Source organism: Aythya marila, assembly GCF_965140915.1.
Source record: "Aythya marila genome assembly, chromosome: 2".
Taxonomy (NCBI): domain Eukaryota; kingdom Metazoa; phylum Chordata; class Aves; order Anseriformes; family Anatidae; genus Aythya; species Aythya marila.
The window spans coordinates 104,778,789-104,803,196 of NC_139043.1; the positions used below are offsets into that span (position 1 = coordinate 104,778,789).

Here is a 24,408-nt window from a genome sequence, read left to right on the forward strand (position 1 = left end):
TCTAGGTGCCCTTTCCATGAAAAGTTGGACTAGATAATCTTTGAAGGTCCCTCCCAACCTGGATTGTTCTATGATTCTGTGATTTTTGATACAGTTTTTAATTTCTGGTACAGGTGTGCTAACGGGTACTATGGAAATCCACTTGTGCCTGGGCAGTCGTGTGCTCCTTGTGAATGCAATGGCAATGTAGACCCTCAAGAAGATGGTCACTGTGATACTGTCACAGGACAGTGCTTGAAATGTGTGGGGAACACAGCAGGTGACCACTGTGAGAAGTGCGCTGATGGGTATTATGGGGATGCAGTGGCTGAGAAAAGTTGTCGTGGTAAGCTGTTTTTATTATTCTCAGAACATATGGAATGGAAAAAAATGTGGTGTGTACGTAGCAGAATGGGTGGGGAGATATACACTTTTTCCAAAAGTGCTAACAGAATTTCTAGGTTGGAAGAGACCTTAACCTTTAAGTTGTGAGTTGACAAGTGCAAAGTGAAACCTATGGTGTTGGTTTAGCCTAGGGAAGGAATGTATTATGCTAGGGTCTGACACCTCATATTCCTGAAACTTACTGACTTGCTTAATACTACCACTCCAATGACTTGCTGTAGACATTTCTTACTTCTGAATGATACAAATAAGGCTGGAAGAAACAAACTTCTTAACCTGTATCTCTTCACAGAAATGTTTTTTTTTTTTTGTTGTTTGTTTGTTTGTTTGTTTTTCTTCTTTTTTCTTTTAGCTCAAATGTGTAGTATGGGTCTTGCTGTAGTATATTAACATTTATAGGATATAAATAGGTGAAACATACACAATGTAACAAATCTGGAATCCTGTCATAATGAATGCATATATTAATGAATATTTTGTTGCTTTTGTTTTTTTCCTAAACATAAGCCTGTGAGTGCCACGTGAATGGTTCTCTTTCCAGTACTTGTCATCATGAGACAGGCATCTGTCACTGCAAGTCAAACGTGATTGGACAAAGATGTGATAAGTGCCTGGTAAGCAAATATTTTTATCTGCTCCTAATATCTATGTTTTCTTGTATTGTGGTCTGCCTGTTTCTCTGCAGATAACAGCATCAATGTGACATGACACGAAAGGAAAGTTTTGGCTGTTTGAAAGCATGGAATATCTCTCATTCTCCAAAATTTTCAGGGAATTCAAACTTGTGTTTGCTGCATAGGAAACCAAATGCTTTTGATCAGTCGTTTTGACTAAGACCTGGAGGGATCTTAACACTGTGCTTCTGCAAAATGAATTCTGGGAATATCTGAAGAATGTGCTTGGTGATAATAAATACATCATGGTTGAACACCAGAAAGGGATTCAGCTAAAAGACAGGCCTTTTGCAAGAACAAATAGGTATTCACTGGCGAGACAAAACAGCAGTTTTCAGCCTTTGATAAGTATGGAACTGACTCAGAGACCAGAGCAGGAAGTCTGTGCCCAGTTACTGCCCCTGTGCCAACCAAGATGAATGCTTTTCAATCCACATGTACCATAGGTCACTGACATGCTCTGTTCTGCTCTTCAATACGCATTCACAGGAGTCTGTGCCTGGCCAGCACAGCCCTCCTTTGTCCTCACGGAAGTCTTCAAATTAAAATAACCTCAGAGTTTAAAATAAAGTCTCTCTAATGAGATTAGAGGACTTAGATGAGATTAGAGCATTTCAGTGTTGAGTTTTTCATCCAAATGCACACTTGCAAATGGCTGGGAACATGGAATAGACAAGGCCAGGAAATCCTCCCACTTCAGTCAAACAGAGCTGATCAATATTCATGCAGGTCAGGCAGCTGGGAAAGTAACTAAGAGAAAATAAGCACAGACTTGATGTTCTCAAACATATCTACTTCTTGTTCAACAGAATGGCTATTATGGATTGCTTACTGGACTTGGCTGTATTCCCTGCAACTGCAGTCAATTTGGCTCAGTCTCCGAGGTCTGCAACCATCAGGGGCAGTGTCACTGTTTACCAGGCGTGGCTGGAGAAAAGTGTGATCACTGTGCTCATGGCTTTCATTCGTTCCAGAATGGGGGCTGTACACGTAAGTTATAATCCATGAGTTTTCTAAGGTTGGCATGGAATTTCTTTCAATGGTGTGTTTTATCTTATACTGCAGCAAAGTTCTGTTGTTCTGATAAATATTCAAAAAAAAAAAAAAAAAAAAAAAAGGAGAATGGTTTCCCAGTATTTTGGTTAATGTAGGGAAGAAAAGTTAAAAACTACTGCTATTACAGACTTTTATTTTTTTTGTCCTGTTTTATTCTTAAAAACGTGATTTCTGAATTGATAAGACACACCATTAACTGTATTTTCCCATTATCTCTAAAATCTGTACATACCCAAGTGCAAAATGTTAATCCAAACTGAGAACATGCCATCAAAAAACCCACACATTTATCAGGTCAATAAGATAACCTTTCAACAAAATATAGCCAAAGGAATGCCTACCTTTTCTCCAATCCGACTTCTTTTTTTCTTCATAGTATAGTAATGTGAATTTTGCAGGGAGATTATGTGGTAGGATTGTGTTTCTGAAAATACATACTGTGTCTTTACTAAGAATAAAATATCTTCTAGGTACCTTTTACCATCTCAGTTTTGAAAACTTTGTAAATGTTATTAAAATAATTAAAAACCCACTTAACTGAATTTCTTCTTTTTAGCAAGAACGGTGTTGCACTTCTTAAATAGACAAGTGCTTCCTGCAATAATGTTAGTTGATATAAATAAAATCATTATTTTCCCATTAATTAATAAGAAATTCTTGAAAAGTATTAATCCCTGAGATTAATCATTTCACCTCTTTAAGAATATTATTGAATCTCTGATGAGTTTTGCATCCTCTATAATAACGTTTTTCCCTACAAATTTACTTTTCTCCACAATAATTTTATTTGGCATTGTTGACTCCCCTGTGGAAAAGCAGCACTGCTTTTTAAACCACCAATCAGGCTATATCAAGCAGAAATAACAGACTTTTAATAAAAAAGTGAAATGCCAGCCTGGTCATAATTTGTTTCACAATGGTTGGGGACAGCAAGGGGTTCCTAGTGGAATGGATAAACCTTACTGAATAGTTATGAGAAGTAAGATTATCAGTAGTCATGTAGTTTCTTCTACATAGCCAAAGCAAAGGAAGTTAATCATTTGGTCCTATTTCTCTTGCAGCCTGTGACTGTGCTCATACTCAGAACAACTGTAACGCAGATTCTGGTCAGTGCATTTGTCCCCCTCACACTCGGGGACCAAAATGTGAATTCTGTGAAGAAAATCACTGGGGACTCTCTCCTAAACTCGGCTGCAAGGTATAGTAGGCTGACTGAAAAGCCATGGTTGTTCAAAGCAGTTTGCCATATGCTAATGCAAGGATTGGGCTCTTGTTACAAGGACCTCAAACTTTATTCTATGTCTCAAGGTGTTAGTGCTAGACACATTAAAAATGGGAACACACACACACACAAAAAAAAACCACAATCCAAAACAACAACAACAAAAAAACACAAAACCAGACTGAAAAGTATTTCTTGAGGAACATTCTAAGAAGGATGTCTTTGAAAACATTTGTCTAGAGTGTCTGTTCCACGTAGGTGCATAGATCATATAAAAATTGTGAAGTGTGTATTCTAGCTTTTAGTTGCATGAACAGTGATGCTAGAGCAGATTTATAGCAACAACTGGTAGCAAGAAACATGCTTCTCTGTTAACCAAGGACTGTTATTACAGCTTTAAGAACAATGAACTCTAGCTTGTTTTGAAAGTCACTATAGACTTTTTTCTGAGTATTTAAAATTAAAACAGTGTAAGTTAGTTTCCTGAATGGAGAAATAGTAACTCCTGTTATCTCAGTTTCATGTTTGTTTAATCACTAAAACACAAACTTTGTGCAGATCTAAGGAGTAGCAATCATTTAGGCAACTAGGTTCACCCAGTAAATTCCTATCAGATATGGCATTGGGCCAATCTTTATTTTATAAATGCTGAGATTTTAAAAAGCCTCAGAATTACATGAATATAATGAGTAATTTTAATGCAGAAACCACAAATGTAATCAATTTGACAAGGTCTGTCATTATATGTAATAAGTACCTGACAAGCATAATCATCCGTCAATTACTTGTTTTCCTCTTTCCTTCTTTAGAGTAAGGATGATAAAATTGTCCTATAAACTTGGAAGAAGGTTTGCTGCCTTAGTGATTTATAGAAACTTGGCAGCCAATCTTTAAATCATTAATTTGTCAGCTACCAGCTACTGCTATTCTTTATGTAAATGTTTTGCAAATACAACATGCTAGTTCCTGTGCATTTCGTGTAAGGATGTGGTGGTGATAAGCTAACACCCCTTTAAGTGTTCCTTTCATAGGGTGATTCCACAGCACTTGCCACTGATCAAGTTAAATTAAAGGTGTGACTGCTCACCTTTGGTAATTTGCTAGCATTCCTTTAGCTGACAGCTTCACAGTAAATAATATGGAATTACTTCAAGGTATTTTAGTTACTTTCATGATGCAACAATACTGAGATCTGCAAATAGGAGTCTCATCTCAACAGAGGCTGCAATGAGTTGGAATAGACAACAGTGGCAATAGTTGAGATGTGGTACAAAGTCTACTGGCAAACACGGGAGAGTCTTCTTCATGTTCTCGAGATGTATGAAATGGAGAAAGAAATCCCAGCGGTCTGTTTTTACAACGTAGACTGAATGAGTGGCGTACTTCATGTTTCTTGCATTTTTCTCAGTATTCAGCATCCATTCCTGGGTGCAGTGATTGAGCAGAACTTCAGTCATGTTCTGCTTATGACCCGTTTCAAGTCAGGTGCTGCACACATTTAATTGTACCTCAGAATCCTTATTTATCCTTACCACATATTTTTATTATTATGATGCTTAAAATAGGGTTTAGCATTCAGAATTGTTGACCTTTACAACTTTGGCTCCTAAGTATCATTAAACCTGTTTGGTTGTAAAGTGTATTAGACTATGTACCTAGTGCTGATAGAGTAAAAACTCTGCTTAATACAAATAGAGTGAACAAGAAATGTAAAGAACTCTAGAGAATACACAAAGATACTAATAGATTTTGTGGGCCTTTGTGCGGAGTGCTTTTACAAGGTAAGGCTTTTCATCTCAAAGAAATTATGAGAAAAAAAGAGTTGAGGAAAATGCTCATAGTCAGGTGAGGATAGATGGAAAGAAATTTTTGTTTGCACTGTTAGAAACAACCACAGAGGAAAACTGGACTTCAGTAACCACTGATGGGAAATTAAGACTAAAGATAACAGCCAGTCTGCCTCAAAAAAAAAGGACAACAAATTTTAAGTACAACCACTTTGCAAATTTGTTAAAACAAGTTCAAATTGCTGATTGAAATGTGGGCTCTGCCAGGGATAAGTGTTCCTCTGGCACTGAACTGCATCTTTGGATTTTGTAAGATTCTCGGTTCCTGATCAATTAACAAATGAAGCTTGAGCAAGATGGAAACTCTATTAATGCTCCCTGAAATCTTCTAAGAACGTTAGTATTAAGATTTGTCTATTCTATTTATAAAATTATTCTATTCATATGTATTTCCTTCATCTAATATTTATATCACATTATTGTAATTTATTTGCTAAACACAGTACTTTAAATAAGGTCTTTTGGAATTTTATCTTCTGGAACTGTTTCCTTCAACTCTTGGTTCCCAGGTCTGGGAATCAACGAATCTTCTTACTTTTTACAATTCACTGTTTACTAGCAATACAATTCTTTGTTCAAATACAAATTAAGCAATCCTATGTTTATATGGAAGTTCTTCCCTTTTATATTGTGTAGTAATTGTTGACAAACATTGAGTTTTAATGGCCACTCTAAATTTATAGTCCTGTTTCTGCTGTTAACAAAATTGTTTTTAAAGACTATTTATTATTTTTTCCCTCTAAGGCTTGCAACTGTAGTGACACTGGCTCAATCAATCTCCAGTGTGATGTATTGACTGGTCAATGCCAGTGCAAAGCTGAATTTGGAGGACAAGACTGTTCCAGATGTGCATTAGGCTACAGGGACTACCCAGACTGTGTTGCCTGTGACTGCGACTTAAGTGGAACGACAGCAGAGATGTGTGATGATACTGAAGGACTTTGTGGGTGTGAAGAAGAAACTGGCATCTGTACCTGCAAGGTACTGAAGTATTCAGACTTTTTTGAGACAGCACTGAGGCATTCTGATCATTTATTTCCTAAAACTCATGGAAGCTCTAGGGCTGAAAGGGACTTAGTCTGCATCCTTCCTTTGAGATATTTCTGAGTACACCTAAATCACTCCCAATGGATTTTCTGTGCCAGTGCTAAACAGGTCTTATGATTAGTCAGCTGGGTTAAAAACTGTTGGATGAGGTTCTCAGTTAGGGCAGACACTGCTGCAAGGAGCAGCACCAGCATTACCAACATGCAATTGTTATTTCTCTTACAAATTCCTGTGATAATAATAGACAGTTTGCCTCTCCTACCTCCCTCTGTTTGGTTTTAAGTATCCAGATAATTTTATTTCCCATTTGTGGTCATAAAATTATTGCAGAACATTACTGTAGTTCTCTGTTAGACGAAACTCAGGGAATTGAGGCGGATGTGTGTTAAGAAGTCAGGATCAGATCTGTTGTATCCTAAATCATGAGAAATCATTTCTAACTTACTAATGCTGAATCCTTCCTGACTTTACAAAACAACTGTACATTTGATAGAACACTGCTGTCTTTCAAGTTTTTTCAGGAGCTGGCATATTTCACAACAGTCTCACTGAACTCCTAAATTCAAATTGATTGCATTTGCTAAATGTAAAATCCATGTGTTTTTTCTGTGTTAAGTGAATGTCTATAACCACATCATTCTTACAGTACATTCAGAATCCTATTTTTCAAGAATTAGTTCTGTAAGATGTAAATGAATGAGGGCTGGGGATGCATTTGTCCTGCTTTTTCTTTTGCTGCAAGATTTCTTTCTGCCACACAAAAGGCAAGTACACCTTTTTTGAACAGGACAAAGCATTAGCTATGAGTTCTGGGATAAAATTTTTGCAAACCTTATTCAATATATGAGACTAGTGCTAGAGACTTCAGTGTCACTATATTTCTCTGTATGATGTAAATGCCTTCTGATACAAAAACTATGCCATCTGAACTGTTTTTAATGACACAGTTTTTATGTTTTATTTATGGAACCTCCTTTTTGCCTTGCAAATAGTGCCAATAACAGCTCATAACTCATGGATTATTTTGGGGTTGCTATTTGAAAGGATATTTTTCCAATACACATAGAGAATTGAAGACCGATATTCTGATTCAATGAGCAAAGATTATGTTTCTACCTCAAGCCAGGGAAATTCTATTCCTTCATATCATAGAGTCTAAGAACACTCTGTAGTCAGTTACATTTTTGAGTGTAGGTCACATTGACTGATATCATCTTGAGTTTTCTAAGACAAACTCTGAGTTTAAGACAGTATCTTATTAAAAAGTTTGTTTCTTTCTTAATTTAGAAGTGTAAATTCCTTACTGTTTTGACAGAGAATCATTTCACTCTCTGTGTATAGTTAGCATGTCTACAGCTTCTTTCATTCTAGATTTGAAAGCATTTTAAAAAGCTAATTAAATGTTAGAAAGCTCCAGTGGAAAAGCTATTTTATTGTTATCCTCATTATGTAAATAGAAAAAAAAGGGGTACAGAGAAGTTTTTTCTGCTTATACAGACGTGGTTTTATTACACGTAGGAACAGCGTATTAATTCAGATGTTAAGAGTCTGCATTTGAAAATCCAAATTATATGATAGCAAGAAACCAATAAGTGCAAAATGGAGAATTTCAACATTTTGCTTAATTTGATTATGTTGCAAGTTCAAATGTATGTTTTCTACGCTATAAAAAAAAGCAGTGGTTAAGAATAACTCCGGTATTATTGCTAATAATGTAGCCTGAATGGACATTGTTGTATTAAAACAGAAGAAACGTTAACTACAGAAATATAATAGAATGTTTTTTGTTTGATTGTTTGTTTTTTGAGATGGTGGGCATCTGTTCTTGAAAGACATGGTGATAGAAAACTTACTTCAATGCAACAAATGTATGCTGACATAGGCCTCTGTCCAATCTTTTTATTAAGGATGGGATCAACACAGACACTAGTTTTTCTAGTGTTTGTTCAAGTTGGATTTACCAGTGGAGAACTGAGCATACAAACACACGGGACTAGGTCCCCTGATTTTTATTCATCCTGAACAGCTTCTTTGGCTTTGAGCCTGTTTTTCAGATGGGGAGGGGGGTTAGGGAGACACTTTTCTGTCTAATGGAAAATACATAATTGGTAATTTTAGTTAGAAATTTGAATGCATGAGTTTTGTTTGAATATTCCATGTTTTTGGTAAAACAGCATTACGTAGTAACAATAATAAAATCTCCTGCATAGTAAACCAGAATAGATACAATAAATTACTAGCTGTTATATAGTTTATATACCCACTATTTTTTCTTCTAATAAGAGCCATCTTTCATTTAGCTAGCAAAGTAACATGAGTGTGTTGCTGTGCTTTTTTTATTTCCTCCAGGAAAATGTATTTGGGCTGCAGTGCAGTGAGTGTAAACCTGGAACTTTTGCTCTGTCTGCTAACAATTCACTGGGTTGTACTCCATGTTTCTGCTTCGGTCTGTCCTCATTTTGTTGGGAAGTAGAAGATCACGTGAGAATTCCTGTAAGTAAAGTGACATAAATGTATGGATGCTGTTTGTTATCCTCATGGTACCACTCTAGCATGCTGAAGGCTGCATACGTTTCATGAATCAGACTGAATACAATAGGTTAGCTCACAGAGTCAGAATAAAAAAGAAAGCAGTCTTCTTTCTGAAAACGTATCTTTCACTGTTCACTTTTTGTTTTTAATAGATATTAAAAATGTTTCCCAATTTTTTGGCTTGGGATGTTATTACTATAAAATAGACTGCTGACTATCTCAAAGAAGCTGTGAACAGTATATTACACTAGGATAGAATATTTTCCTTACATTAATCTATTACTCTTCATGTTGTAGATAACCCTAACTCCTGACCAGTCCATTCTGCATGTAGTAGCTCCAAGTAACCTGACTGGAACAGTGGAAGGAGTATTTTCACAATTTTCTGACATTTTACTGGATGCTACCATTGTCAGAAAATACTTAAATACAGAAACATTTTACTGGAGGTTACCAGAGCAGTTTCAGGGAGACCAGGTAAGACAATTAACTAATTGGAATGCTTTGTTGATCATTCTTTGTTGTATAAATGTCACTCCTTTATTGTATAATAGTCACTTTTTGAATGAACTTATTTACAGCAAGCACAAATAATATGTTTACATTACCTTTTACTAATGAGATTTTTCTTGACCCTGTAAATGGTAGCACCCATATTTAATTACTGTGTTACTCTTCGGAGATTGTATGTGATATATTCAGTTTTAGTTTAGAAACTGAAAAGAGCTTTCAGCCTTGACAGTAGATTCAGAATATAGATCATGGAATGGTCTGCTTAGGAATTAAGTGAAAGTTACACACCTTGAAAGAATAAAAGAAGAAACTGTGCCTGCTATTTAGAAATACACATTTGACCTTGGTACAAAAACTGCTGAGTTTAAGTCAATTTTCATGTTTTATTGCTAATTCATCAAGGAACTGTCAGTTTTCAAATCTTCTGATGACTTTAAAATATTTTCAACTAGCAGCTATAACCTTGGAATAAATAAAATAATAACTTTATATCCAAACAGCTCATGGCATATGGAGGCAAGCTGAGATATACTGTTGCTTTTTATGCTTTGGATGGCTTTGGAACTTCAAATTTTGAGCCCCAGATTCTAATGAAAGGGGGTCGTACCAGCAAATTGGTCATCTATGTAGACATCCCTTCCCCAGAAAATGGAGTAAGAAGTGACAAGGAAGTGGAAATGAAGGAGGTAAGCTGAAACATTGGTGTGGAAATGGGGATGTTTATATTCTCTGAGCTTTTATAGAGAAGGTGCATGTATATAAGTAAATAAAAAATGCATACTTGATTTCAACTAGGCTGAATAAAAATAGAGTACTTGGATTAAAATGCATCTATTTTATAACAAAAATGTCTGGAAAAATCTCGTTATAGAAGCAGATAACATTTTGACATTGTTTCCTCTTTTGGAAGTGCTGAAGGTGTGTTTGTGCTTTTCAAAGACAGACACAGATTTCAATGGTAAATGACATACTGCCAGGTATTGTCACCATCAGTCAGTCTCACAGTTTTGTAGCCTGTCTGTTATACTCTCAGCCCAGGATTATCACATGGGACTTGAATCTTAGCCTAGCAGGAGCATTAAGTTTCAGTAGTGCTCACAGGACAGTTTCAGAAGAGAGAAAAATGACATTATTTGGTCCTAAGACTCTCTGCTGCATGGGGCTGAGGTTAGGTCTAATCTCTCTTCTTGACAGGAGGCACGACACAATTAAAGCAGATGTCTTTCTAACTACATGTAGGAAGAGTGGTGTGAAGTCCCTGTTCTTTGTCTATCCAGGTTCTCTAGATCTAGGAAAAAAAAAACAAAAAAAAAACAAACAAAAACCAAAAAACAACAAACATACAGATCTGGATTGCTGTCCTGTAGAAAATGGGTGTGGAGGCTGGAGGCAGAGAAGGAAAGGAGAGGCAAATGTTATAAAATTAGTCTTGTTCTAACATGGAGCTAGAAGTTGGATTTTCTGGGACCAAGCGTATAGACATAGTCACTGACTGTATTTCTGAAAGAGAGTGTGAAGAAGAGACCACTACCTTTAAGTGAGCTTGAACACTCATGGTTTTAATAATGTGTCATGTTCCCCTAGGATTCTTGGAAGTATTTTAATTCTGTGTCTGAAAAGCCTGTCTCACGTTCTGACTTCATGTCTGTGCTAAGCAATATTGAATACATCCTTATCAAGGCAGCCTATGGCCAAGGATTACAGCAAAGCAGGTAAAGCAATCTCTGACTGCATTTACTATAATGTAACTTAGAAATAGTACCAGATGAACCATACAGTAAAGATTTAACTCAAATTAGACATATTTCCAATTTCCTATTTATGACTTTTATTGTTCTTCATCTGATAAGAAAACATTTATTACCTTTAATGTGAAGCAGAATCTCTCTTTAATTCTTTCTGTAAAACACTAAATGTCTCTGCTGTTTATTTTGATAGAAAAGCCCATAAAAAAGCATAAAGCCTTACAGGCTGATGCAGTGGTCTGCAGGTTGGGCAATATAGTTAAAAGATTTCTAAATTATTTCTTCCCCATCTTATTTTTATAGGTATTGAAATTTTTGTTTGTTTTTGATTTTCTGGTGGAAGAAATGAAACACCTGATCCTCTGAGTTCATTTGTACAAATCTAGGTCAATCCTGTAGCTTCATGTACTATGGACAGTGGTAGCAAAGTATTCCCACCTCAGAATTGTAACATTTGACTGCAGTTTTGAACAGAACTAAGTTACTAATGAAAGGAAGGAGATGGTATATGATTATCCCATCTGTTTGTTTAGAAACAAGACAAGCAGAGATGCTTCCAGTGAAAATTCTTACATCTTTACAGCTGTGAAGTAGAGCAGATCCACCTCCAGATTTGGGATTATATTTGATTCACAGGCTGTCAACTATATTTTTGCTAGCTCTGTCAAAACATCTGTGGAACAGAGCTGATGTATTTCTTTTTAGTATATCTGAGGCCATACTGCATAGTCTTGCATGGAGGATTTGTCAGCTTTAGTGGACCAATGGAAATCAACCCATATTACTTTAAAGTACTTCTGATTTGTTTGCTGTATGTCCTGAAATCCCATACCTAGGTAAAAACAAACAAACAGATTTTATTGAGATGTTTCCACAGACTCATAGAATAGTTTGGGTTGGAAAAGACATTAAAGATCATCTAGTTCCAAACACCCTGACATGGGCAGGGGACATCTTTGATGTGGAAAATGGAATCACAGAAAAACATGTATGTGTGTATGTATATATATATGTGTGTGTGTGTATATGTGTATATATATATATACATGCACATCTTGAAATATTAAAAAAGTTTGGATAGTTCTGCTGCTAGGACTTTTCTAAATGTTCATGCTGTCTTCTGCATGTATCTTGTAGAATTGCAAATATCTCAATGGAAATTGCAGTGAAGTTTGAAGAGATGCATCGAGGCAGATCTAGAGCTCACCTTATAGAGCAATGTAGATGTCCTGCTGGTTATACTGGATTTTCCTGTCAGGTACTAAATCCTCAAATCCTTTCTTAGTTAGATAATAAAAAGGTCACATAAATGGTTTTTGTTCAAAACTGTTGGCAGCCATGTTTTTTTGTTTGTTTTAATTGTGTTCCCCTTACACACAGAGCTGTGCTCCAGGATACTACAGGGAGAAGCCTACAGAACTTGGTGTAAGAGAGTCTCATACTATGATAGCACGTTGTTTGCCGTGTCAGTGCAACAATCACAGTGAAACCTGTGATCCTGAAACTGGAAAGTGCTTGGTATGTACACTTTATGCATTTTTGCATTGGTTTCACCTGAGCATATAATGGCTGTAACCCGTGAAAGGATTTTTTGGGAGAAGTATGTGTATGTACTGTTTGGAAAAAGTATAACTTCCCCTCCATCTCTACAAAAAAAAAAAAGAAAATATGAGTGCTAATTTCCTTAGGGGTCCATTCAGTAAAATTCTCAAGCTTTTTGAGCATTGACGTCTTCAAAATCATGAAATATTTTAGGTTTAATTTCATTTTAAAAACAAGTTCTGTGTATCAGTTCAATATATCCGTTTATTTTATTTTTTATTTTATTTTTTATTATTTTATTTTATTTTTTTTTATTTTATTTTTTATCTTATTTTATTTTTTTTTTTCCTGTGTTACTTCTAGTCTTCACTTTCTTGGCCTGGCCAAGGTCTGCTTAATCACACAAAAAAGTGTGAAGTAAAAGGAGTAAGGCACACCATACCACAGAGTAGGTCAAAGTCAAATTCTGTGTCTCTACTGAAGAGAATATATTTCAATTTTCTTTAAATTTGTTTTTTAGTCTTTTTTTTTTTTTTTTTTTTTTTTTTTTTTTTGAGACTTCCAGAGAATAAAGTAGGCTAAGGATATGTTTCAGCTAAGTTAATTTTTTCACTTCCCTCAGTTTGTTCCAAAGGTTGCAAAGAGGGTCCACTTATGACTAACACATTGCCTCTTGTCTTGTCAGCTAACCAAATACAACATGCTGTTAGTTCTCTGCTACAGTTTAATGAGCAGATATTATTTCCTAATTTTTTTTTCCTAACTTTTTTTTTCATTTTTTTGCAACTTTTTTTTCAGTTGCTTTTTTTTTTCAGTTGCTCCAGTAGTGAGTTGGTTAGTTCAAAGTCTTCTGCTGATTTTATTTTTGAAGCCATTTTTTAAATTAAGTTTCCTCAGTCCCTCAGGCTTTTTGTAAACTATTATTTCGCCTAAAATATGAATCTCATGAGTAAGAATGATGGTTCTCATTGCTATGAGGCCAAAACACATGGGTCTTTCACACTAAAGAATAATAGTCATTCATCCTCTCAGACTCTCATTGGAGGGGTAGCAAGTCACCCACATGTTACAATTGCTCAGAGATTTCCATCTGAGTAGTGTAGGCAAAAGAAATGGTTTTCACCTCTGACTTCTGCTCCCATACAGTAATAGACTGCATTGTTACTGCTTACTGTACTCAGCTAACCTCTGAAATCTATACACTCACAAGTAGAAGAATCATAGAAAAAAGGAGAAAAGAAAGAAATAAATTGAATTTTATTCACTTAGGAGACTAGTCAATTAAATTATGTTTATATCACTGATTTAGTGTTTTACCATTAATAGCACTGGCTACTGATCAGTACTCAAATTAAGTATAGTGTCTGTGAGTCCTAACAGTGATTGTTGTTTGGCTTATAGCAGTGAAATGCTTTTGCTAAAACACTGATTTTTTTTTTTTTTTCTTTTTGGTCCAGGTATCCTATTTAATTTTTCCATCATTTGCTTTTTTTTTTTTTTTTTTTTTTTTTTTTTGCTTTGTACTGTGATTCCCTAGCCTGAATTGGATTAATAGAAGCAGAAATATATAAACCTTAATGGAAGTTGAGAACAGATATTAGGTCAGCCTGTCTGCTAGGGCATTCACATAATGGAAAATATGCTGGCATTCTGCTTATTTTTGCATAAAAAGTCCCTCTACCCAGAGAATGCTGACCAATGGGTGGTGGCATTTAGAGGCGATTGTCAAAGACCTTAGGCATTTATGGATTAGGGAGAAGATAAAATTCCTCTTGTTGTTTGTTGTTGTTTTAAACTGTCTGAATTCATTTTCTTTTGTGTATCAGAACTGCAGAGATAATACAGTTGGTGATTACTGCAGTGCTTGTGCCCCAGGATACTATGGTAAAGTAATTGGATCTGTCAACGACTGCTCTCTTTGTGCCTGTCCCAGAGCCAACCCTGTTAGGTAACCAGAACTTATTAAATCCAATGTATATTTTAGCATTTCATATGCCTTGTGGTGTATGTCTCATCTCCTACTCCCCCGACTCTATGGCAACAGGAGATTGTTATTGTTACATGTTCTTAATCTTTAGTCATCTGAAAGCTACCTATTTTAGTAAGTAGAACTTGCATTCCGGGGTTTTCACATCTAGTGATAACTTTGTGAAGTTTTAAAATAAAAAGATTAACTAATAGATACATCATTCTATTCTCTAAGAATAGATCAGTCACACAGGAGATTTTATGGATAATGGAGAAAGATGCTCTGACATATTTTAGTTTCAAATGTAGTTCCCTTTCACTCAGCTCTCTTGCCTTTTCTCATCTGTAAAATGGTGATGAAACAATAGATATAAATCAAGATGTTGATTTCTTTGGAGTATTTTTGGCAGCGGGCTCTACTAGTACAGAAAATTTGAGACCTCCTCTGTGCTCAGGGTGCTGATCATTGGCCATGTAGAGGGCTATACAGAGGTAGGAAAGGGTTCACACAGCCAAGATTTACTTGAAATTGGCTGCATCCTTAAGGTGGTCACCAGAACTTTCCTACTGGAACAGGACATAGCTGACAGCCTCCATTCTGACACACAAGAGGCATAACTTCTCTGCTGCTCTGAGGAGGGTGAAGTGGGAGAGGTCACTAGTATTAAATGACTCATTAAAAGTCTCTTTCAATTTGTTTATGCAACATCTGTTTTTCATTGTCTTATCTTTCAAACTGAAGGTCATAAGATGCTTTAGCATAGTACACAGTAATGGATTTGCATCAGGAATGCAAACTTTTAAATTCAAAGCACTCATTCTAGCCCATTGCATCATATTGAGCAAATGATGCTGTTGCTTACAAAATTTGACCTGTGGCTGAAAGAGTTCTCTGTCATTGTATGTTTTCTTATTTATGTGCTAGCAGGTATTTGTTTTTCCTTCCTCCAGTTTTAGTCCCACTTGTGTTCTAAAAGGTGTCCAAGATTACCACTGTGATGCTTGTCTCCCAGGATATGAAGGACAATATTGTGAAAAGTGAGTTGTACACATTGTTCCCACTTGTCCCCAAACTTCAAGGACAGTTTTGATTAATAAAAGCTGTATGTAGTTGTTTATAGCTGTATATAGCTGTTTATAGTTGGAATTGATCATTCAGTGTTTATAAATAGGCATATGAAAATGTGCTCAAGGATTTAGAGTGACTTGTCAGTTACTGTTTGGAAACTATTAATTAAAAGTCTATCAGTGTCTCAAATATAACATCTGATTTTATGATGATCCCCTCTGATGTTGATGTCCCATTCTTCCCATTGTAGGTGTTCCCTTGGCTATTACGGTGATCCTCAGCTGCCTGGAGGCAGCTGCCATCCATGTCGATGCAATCCAAGTGGCTCTGTTCACGTTAATTGTGATCGTGCCACTGGCAAGTGCCTCTGTAAGCAGGGAGTGACAGGACAGCTCTGTGAGGAGTGTGAAGCAAGGCATCTTCTTGTGGAAGGAGAGTGTGTTTGTAGGTGAACGTGTTTACTTTTTCAGTGGGCTTTAGTTTGTTCCAGTGATACTTATATGCACATTATTATTACTTGAGTGTTTTTATGTCGAGTCCTATTCTTTCTATGAAAGAAAGGAATATTAAGAGCTTAATATCTCTGTAAAGCAGGGGGGTTAAACTAAATAGACAACATGTAGAGGCCCCTTCAAACCTCAGCCATTCTGTGATTCTGTGAACACAGAGGATACTGCAGTACAAACCATAATATCAGACAAGCAGTTAATCCTTAAATTGGCTGAGATAGTACTACAAACAAATTTAAGTTCTGTATTAGACAGTGGATAGCAGGATTATCCAGCAAGTGTGGTAATCTGATTTTATAATGAACTGGGAATAATAAACTGGAAAAACTCAGGTTTTGCTTTATACAAGTGAAAAAGAAACAGGGTATAAATGTAATTTTACCACATGGGCTTGGATTCCCTGTCATTAGAACCTGTTTGGTGAATGTTAATGGTATCACCCTGTATTTACAGCAATACTGTTAATAGATGCAATATCCATACTACATATATAACAAGCAGCTTGGTAGCCAGCAGGATCAATGTGGCTCGAATGTGTGCTAACATAAGGAGAGTATGTTTGGAATAGATCCACTTCTGGGGCAAGTTTGGAAGAGCAATAGTACAAACCTGCATATTCAAAATTACTGAATTCTATCAGTTTTAACACAAAAAGTAAAGGTACATACTGTGTAAACAACAAAAATAATCACACCAGTTTGTTTTTTTAACACTAATATTGCTTCCCTTTTCTGAAATTGTTTCTCTAGCTTGTGATGACAACTGCACAGGAGTTTTGCTAAGTAATTTAGATAATCTCAACCAAGCCATACTTTCAGTGAACCTCACTGGTATTGCCCATGTGCCCTATGGGGTATTGTCAGAGATGGAGAATGCAACAAAACATCTGAAGGTAATACAATCACACAAATAGTAGAAATATTTAGTCACACCTTTAAAGCAAAACTTGCAGCCACTAACATGTGCCAGAAGTTTAAATGAAGTCTTCTTAAGTTCATGGCTTTAATATGTGTCTGTAAGTGAAGTACCAGATTAAGATCTTTACATTTGTTATAGAAATACATCTTAAGCCGCTTAGATCCCTGTATTTCTTTCTTTGTATTTGTTGTACAAGCATTTAAATTAATGCCTGAATGTAATTTTCAATCATCTCTGATTGTTGAATGTGCTATATGTGCATGTCACACCTGGATTATTTGGATCCTTAGTATTGGCCCAGATTTACTGAAAGTCAGCAGCATAATTTTCAGCAATGAAATAAACACCTGGCCAGGTCCCTTTTTGGTCCCTTGGCTAAAGATCTGTCAAGGCTGTTCCCTCAGATTCCCAGGGAAGAAAGAGTCTGGCAGGCTGCTTCCCTGTTATGCAGGGCTCCTTGGATGCAGCAATTTGCTTTCCTTATAGTTATGTGGCAGTCCAAGTGCCTTCCTCTGTACTGTCAGGAGACAAAAGTCAGGCAGAATATTTATGTTGGACACTTTCAAACTGCTCGTTGCACATTTTACCTCCTAGTTTCCTGCTGCCTTAAAGCATGAAATACCACATTCTGTGGTCTTAGAGGTTCAGTTATTGTAGGTGAATGTGGACTCTGCACAAAGTCAGAGGTAAACAGAACTATTCCCTTCCTCATGACTACTAAAATAAGCATATTTATCAATAAGAATCTGCTGAGCAGTAACTTTAGCAAGAGAAGCGCTAAAACAGAAGAAAAAATAGCCTCTTTCTATTCCACTCTATCACAACAAAATCAGAATAAAAGCCTTCTTGTACTGATAGATTTTGCAAATTAAGAGTTTTAATTAAAATTTCATTATTTAAAATGTGAGGTAGGCTGAATTCTGATCATTGTGCTTTGAACTATTAATAATTACAGTATCTGAAGGCAAGCTGGGTTAAATAACATGTATCTGTGTCAGCAGAGGTAGTCTTATCCTTTAGTTTTAGATGCTAACATTTTTAGTTATAAAAATTCAGTTATGCTTCCCTTCCTGTATGCCATGAAGGCACAAACATACCAAATTATTGTAATACTTTAAGGATACAATTGACTTGCTTCCTCTAACTGTTTTGCATTTTTGTAGGAGCATCATCTTCTGGGAGCATAAATATTAATCAATATGTAACATCTGTTTAGCACTTCAGTTATAAAACACTCAAATCATATGTAAAACCAAAAAAATTGGTTTAATACATACCTTTTGGTATTAAAATCAAATCAGCTGTCACTCTCTTGTAAGTGCACTATTTAAGGGATCTAAAACTGATACTAAACCTCTTGTGACTTAGTTTATTCTGTTTGTGTAAGGCCACAATGTTCTTTGAGCAATTTAGTCTTGAGGATAAGTTGGTAGTCTCATAATTTTTCTGTTTTGGAAGCAAGTATTCCCATCCTTCGGGCTAGTGAAATATTTCCTTTACTGTTTGACTTGTACAAAAGTAACTGTACCTGGAAGCTGGAAAATCCCTAGTTTTATTTATGTGAATTACAGGTACTCTCTGAAGGGCTGTCCCCTCCGTTGTATTGAATCTTTACCTCAAGCTGGTTGCTCAGGGACTCTTATTCCTTCTTTTCTGGGTGTGGGTTTTCAGTAATGAGAAAGTTATCAGACTGTCTACTCCTTATTGTGTCTGCACCTCTAATCCATCTGAGGACATCAGTAATTCTGTTTTTCTAATTAAAGCCCCCTGCTTTACTCCTCATGAGTAAATATGCCTGGGCATATTTGCTATCCAATTCTGGGTTTCTGAACTCAGCTTTTAAAAAAAATATTGCTGTGCCTTGTCCCGGGAGCCTCAAGAACTTCAGCTTCTACCGCAATTTATCTCACTTATTTTTTCCTCAACCTGAGGAGAAGACTCTGAAATTTTCATTTGACACAAGGCTGTGTGGTAATCCTGCACACTCCTTTAAAAAGCTGGGCAAAATGATACTTGTGATGTTTATAGTGGTTCATTCTGAAAGATCTGAAATCTAAACATAACTTTTTACCAGACATGCTCTTCTTGTAAGAGATTCCTTACATCACTTTGCATCAGTAGAGAAGTGGTATTCTGTTGCAGGCCTTGACTGTATCAAATATGATAAAATTGGGTACAATGGCCTATTTATTGCCATATAGAGCAGTTTTGAGGTGGCCTTGAAGTCATATACAGACTATTATTGTTGAGAGGATCCACAGGGCAGGGTTGCTTGTGTTATTGGAGTGCCAAAAATCTTGAACTTCTGAGTACTGTGCACTGGATTTGACCTTGAAACAGCTCCAGGGCCATCCTCACAGATGTACACTAAATACAGCTGTTTTGACAAGCTGCTGAAACTGTAGCAGCTGTGGGACTGGATGGAAACATTTAATTTGATGGGCCTTTGAACTTCTCAAAGTAGCTTATTTGGAGAGCTCAGACTGGTGAAATGGAGAATCAGGAAAGCAGAACATTATGCTTCCCTCTTATTACTTGATTAAAAGTGAGACAGCTGGATCTAGAAATTTGTTTCCTTATCTAAAGAAATGACACACTTTGTTGCATCAACTCCTATGTATGTCTCAAGTGTCTTGCAAATCAGTCATTTAAAGAATATAAAAATGGTGTAAATAGTGTGCATAGTTATTTTCATCCCATGCATTTTCTGGAAACACAATGAAGTCTTTAAATTAGTGTGTTGTTTCTTATAGGGGTCTGTTATTTCTAGAGAAGATCCAACTTACTCATTAGCTACAGCAGAAGAAAGTCTTCTGAGTTTATCTGGAGGTTTTGCTCAGTTGCCTGAAGAGGTAGGTACTGACGACTTTATTCTTAGCCTTTGTGGAGAGAGTCTTCATAGCATTGTATATAAATGCCAGAGTGTTGCTTAGACATATATATCTAAGTTGAAGAATTGAGTGACAGAATTCTGTCGATTCTGTAGTCTTTATGGGGAAAGAAATTAATTGACCTTTGGAAATCTTCAGCAGACGACAGTGTTTTATGATATTGTACAGGAGATTTACATTGTTTCTGTTGAAGCTCAGTAGCTTTTTAATTATTTTAAACACAATGCTATAAATATTCAGCAGTGACACAATTTTAAATTAGTTCCACATGCTATAACCAGTGAAAAGAAAAGTTCTTCGGTTTTAGGGCCTTAAATAATTTCTGAGAAAAAAAAAAATCTGCTTTTATGCAACAAACAACATTCATGTTGTTTGTTGTTTTTGTTTGTTTGTTTGTTTGTTTGTTTTAACACCAGAAAAACTTTACATAGGAAATTGTCACTAATTCTTTGTCCATTAGTTCTCATTTGATCACCACGTGTACCTATAGTTTGCCGAGCATGTGTGACTAATATAACTAGGCGCTTGCACTAGCAATATTGTTGTTGCTAAGAGTGATTGTCTTTAAAAGTACATGGTGTCTATTATATTAAAAGAAACAGCTTTGGTAATTACCTAAATTATATGTAAAAAGTAATTGATAAAAAAAAAAATTCACTGATATCAGAGGCTGGAACTTTCAAAATAATGAAGTTGCAGGCATCTGAAAGCATGGAACTGTAATTTTTTTGACTCAGCGAGATGTGCCTTATTAAAAAAATAATTTCCTCTCAGAAAGTATTCTCAATATTGGGAATAAATGTAAAAATTGTAAACAATTGTCATTAAAATTGATAGTATTTTAACAGAACTGTCAAAGATTATCTCTGATTTTATTCCAGTCATCTAGAATTTTGAAAAAAGCTTGGCAGCTTAACACAATGACTCAGGAAACCAGGAATAAAAGTAAAGAACTGATTGGGTTTATTGACACGGTACATACAGCCATCAAAGGTATTCTGCTTTTAAGATATCACCATTTATTTGCACAATTTACAAAGGTATCTCCTTTGTAACTTTTTAAAGAACTATTTATTTGCACAGAAATGCTGCAATTTGTGCAGGAGTTTCACATACTCTTTTATTAGTGCTATGACTAAGTCGTTTATTCTCTTATTTAGTACTTGCTGAAGTTGCAGTGTCACTAAATGAAACACTGGATCTCCCACTGCCAAATGCTACATCTCAGAGCCTTCAGGATGATATTTCTGCCCAGCTAGATGCATTGCGCAAGAAAGATTTTGGTCAACAGCACTACAATGCTACCAGTCTCCTGAAGTAAGCCTAGTCTACTGGAAACTTTGTTTCACGTATGTGTGTACTATGCAATACTGCTTCTTTGGGAGAGATCTGGAGAAATTTTGTGCCTTAATAATAGGCTGTGCTATTATAACTAGCCTTGCTGAAGCCATATGAACTCTGAATTTGGGGTTACCTTATTTGAAGATACTTCTGCATCTGATGTGATACTGATATAACCAAAGCCCGTTCATTCGGATGTGATACAACACAGTAAGTGAAAAGAGTCACTGATTTCAGTTGTAATCAGATCTGAATTTGATTCAGATCTGGCCCTAATACATATGGCTAGGAGATATGGTAGAACAGTTTGTCAGCTGCAAGCCCAAGAGTTGTCAGATCTACTTAAGGACATGATAATAGATAGTCGATGGAATATGTATTGACTAGATTTGCAAATGAAATGAAGCCAAACCAAACATCAGCATTATGAGCCACTGTTTAAAATTTGTATTTATTATCTTGATTTGCCTGCAATTAAAGGCTATTTTAAAATGGCTTTTGAATTCATTATTTATTGGTGCTTGTTGCCAGACTTGGCAATATAAAACATTGGCTATTCCCACAGTCAGCATAAATTTTGTTCCAACTTTAAAAATATGAAATATTGACCAAAGCTAGCTTTCACTGACACTGTGAGAATAATAGTGCTGGCTTCAAGGGACAGAGGTTTAGACCAGGAATATTTCTGAAAAATTGATTTTTCTTTATTAAATCCTTTAGATTAGACAGAACAGAGTGTTTTTGGTTTTGTTTTTGTTTTTTTCAGGTAGGATATCTGAATTTTTTGACAGACTCCTGTGCTTTTCTTTGTGCTGAATATTAAGCTGTACAACAGCTAAACGAACGTGAAAATGGCATGGGAACGTACTGTTTATTCTTATATTTATTAGGAACTTGAAATAGCTTTTTTTCACTTAGTAAAATGTCTAATGTCCTGTCCCGTATTAAGAGAATGTTCTGACTTTCAGCATCAGCTTGAGCTGTTATACAAGGCATTCGTAAATTATGTTTTTCAATTATATACTCTGTTGAAATTCCTGAAAGTTCTCTGGTAAGTCCTTTGACAGAATGAAGGAGAGAGTTAATAAGATTTATTAGATAGTCAGCTCTGCAGAATTTATCATGCAGTGCAGCTGTAAATTCAAAACTGACTTAAATAAGCAGCATTTTTTGGAATGCAGAAGTTACCACATGGCTTATAGTGGATTGAACTTGTGGCGACATACTGTTAAGCATCACTCATAACTTAAGTCTCCTCACGTTTGCCGTGCACGGTAGAATTTCCAAGCCATTTGGAATATATAATCTTTTTACTGTATACTGAAATAGAAGTCACCACTGTCTTGTAAAATACGTTAATTCTTGTAACTTTTTAAGTTCATAGTTTCTGAGTTTGAGGACTCTGAATTATTAGTTTAAAGCAATAAATGCAAAAGCACATCTGCTAATCAATATGAAAGATAGAATGTATCATGATATAAACTATGCTGCTTCTACTTTGGCTAAAGATCAATATGATTTGAAATCAGATTAATAGGGACAAAGTACATAAATAAAACGTCACTTACAGGAGTTAATGTGTGCAGCATATGTGCAGAAACAAAGAGAAACAGAGGAGTAGAGTTTCAGGATCATTTTCAGTTCAACTTCTTCAGTATTAGAAAGTGTTCAAATGGATATGCAAATATTCCCAAATAAACTAGTTGAAGAGATTAACAACTGTCTAGATCTGGGAAGATTACCCAGGTAATATCTCTAACAGCTTTCAAAGGATAAGTACAGAGATGGTTTCTTTCAAGAGTCATTCTAATTATGCTGTTTATTTTTATTTGATATTTAAAACTTTCAGGATTCTTGCACATGTATCTTTCAGTTCTGGTTACTTGCTTCTTTCCAGTGTCATTGCTCTTAATTGATGATTTGATTTTCACTTTGCCAGAGCTGCAGAAAATTTGTTGCTCCTGGTTCAAAAAGAGTATCATAGACCCCAGCAGGAGCTTGCTGAGCTGAAAAAGAATGCAAGTCAGCTCTTATCGAAGCACAGCAGCAGACTGCAAGATGCCCAGGATCTGGTGAAGGAGGCACTGGCTAACATCAATGAGACCAATCGCTTGTTTCCTCTTATCTCTAGCAACCTGGGAGAATTAAATGTAAGACTGGACAATCTGCATTGTTATGCAAGAAATATCAAATGTGAAATTGTGTTTATAAGTTTCTTTTTTGACTTTCATAAAACTGTACGCATTTAAACACGTTAATCTGTGTAATATCTTAAGAACTCAAAACAAACCAGATACTTGTTTGAAAGCAAACAAAAATATTATAGAATGTATGAACTTATCTGCACTAATTAACTTACAAACTACTATAAAACAATTGTTCTATGCTATAGGAAAAAAAGCTGAATATAAAGGAAGGTAAAGAAGCCTCAACCATGCTTATTAAAGAAGGAAGGATCCTAGTGAATGTTGCTGCTTCTGTTGTCCAGGATGTAAAGAACTCTACATCTGTAAGTTCTTAACATCCTTTTTGACACTGTCAAGTGGATTTTGTTATTGGAAAACAAAAAAGAGGAAAACATTTTGTTCGACAGAACCTGGAGGTCCACCAGGATGGGCTAGTTCTATGGAGTACCAACTTGCGACACCATGTGGATGAGCTGGTGATGCAGATGTCTGTGAGAGGAGTGCTCAACCTGGTATACAGAGCTGAAGATCATGCTGCCCAGTTCCAAAGACTTGCAGATGCACTGGAGAGGTAACAAACTCAGGGAAGATGAAATTGTGAGAGGCTTTATTTACATTATTGTCAGATTTAATTTAAATAGGTAGTAGTAGCTTAATCCTAGTAGCTTAAAGGGAACAAATCAGTTTTTATCCCCCATTTAATTTCAGTTGCTTTTCACCTCTAAGGTAGTGCACAGTGTCTTTATGAAATGATACAGAGGGGGTTGACAAGACTTGAATTTCATGTGGCTGACTTACACAGTAACGAGTGAGTTATTAAGTGCCCAGTGAATATATCACGGCATGACTTGAAAAGCTTGTGGTCTGTGCATGAATACTTCTTTGACAATATATCACTGAATCTCATCAAGAAGCTATTCTTGCTATGCCTGCATTATTGTTGCTATCAAAGCATCTTGCAGAA

General features: G+C 35.9%; 1 protein-coding gene across 2 annotated transcripts in view; it reads left to right on the top strand.

Annotated features, from left to right (window-relative positions):
* The window catches only part of LAMA1 (laminin subunit alpha 1), a 103,226-nt gene that overhangs the window by 51,507 nt on the left and 27,311 nt on the right, over positions 1–24,408 (top strand). For both annotated transcript variants that reach the window (XM_082754441.1, XM_082754440.1), the window contains 21 exons: positions 114–325; positions 892–998; positions 1,868–2,048; positions 3,176–3,312; positions 5,928–6,164; positions 8,580–8,723; positions 9,060–9,239; positions 9,776–9,961; positions 10,860–10,987; positions 12,158–12,278; positions 12,401–12,538; positions 14,389–14,510; positions 15,482–15,568; positions 15,850–16,043; positions 16,858–17,000; positions 19,780–19,878; positions 20,799–20,910; positions 21,078–21,234; positions 23,198–23,408; positions 23,651–23,767; positions 23,852–24,015. In XM_082754441.1, the coding sequence (XP_082610567.1) occupies positions 114–325; positions 892–998; positions 1,868–2,048; positions 3,176–3,312; positions 5,928–6,164; positions 8,580–8,723; positions 9,060–9,239; positions 9,776–9,961; positions 10,860–10,987; positions 12,158–12,278; positions 12,401–12,538; positions 14,389–14,510; positions 15,482–15,568; positions 15,850–16,043; positions 16,858–17,000; positions 19,780–19,878; positions 20,799–20,910; positions 21,078–21,234; positions 23,198–23,408; positions 23,651–23,767; positions 23,852–24,015 (3,177 nt within the window). The remainder of the gene's footprint in view (positions 1–113; positions 326–891; positions 999–1,867; positions 2,049–3,175; positions 3,313–5,927; positions 6,165–8,579; positions 8,724–9,059; positions 9,240–9,775; positions 9,962–10,859; positions 10,988–12,157; positions 12,279–12,400; positions 12,539–14,388; positions 14,511–15,481; positions 15,569–15,849; positions 16,044–16,857; positions 17,001–19,779; positions 19,879–20,798; positions 20,911–21,077; positions 21,235–23,197; positions 23,409–23,650; positions 23,768–23,851; positions 24,016–24,408) is intronic.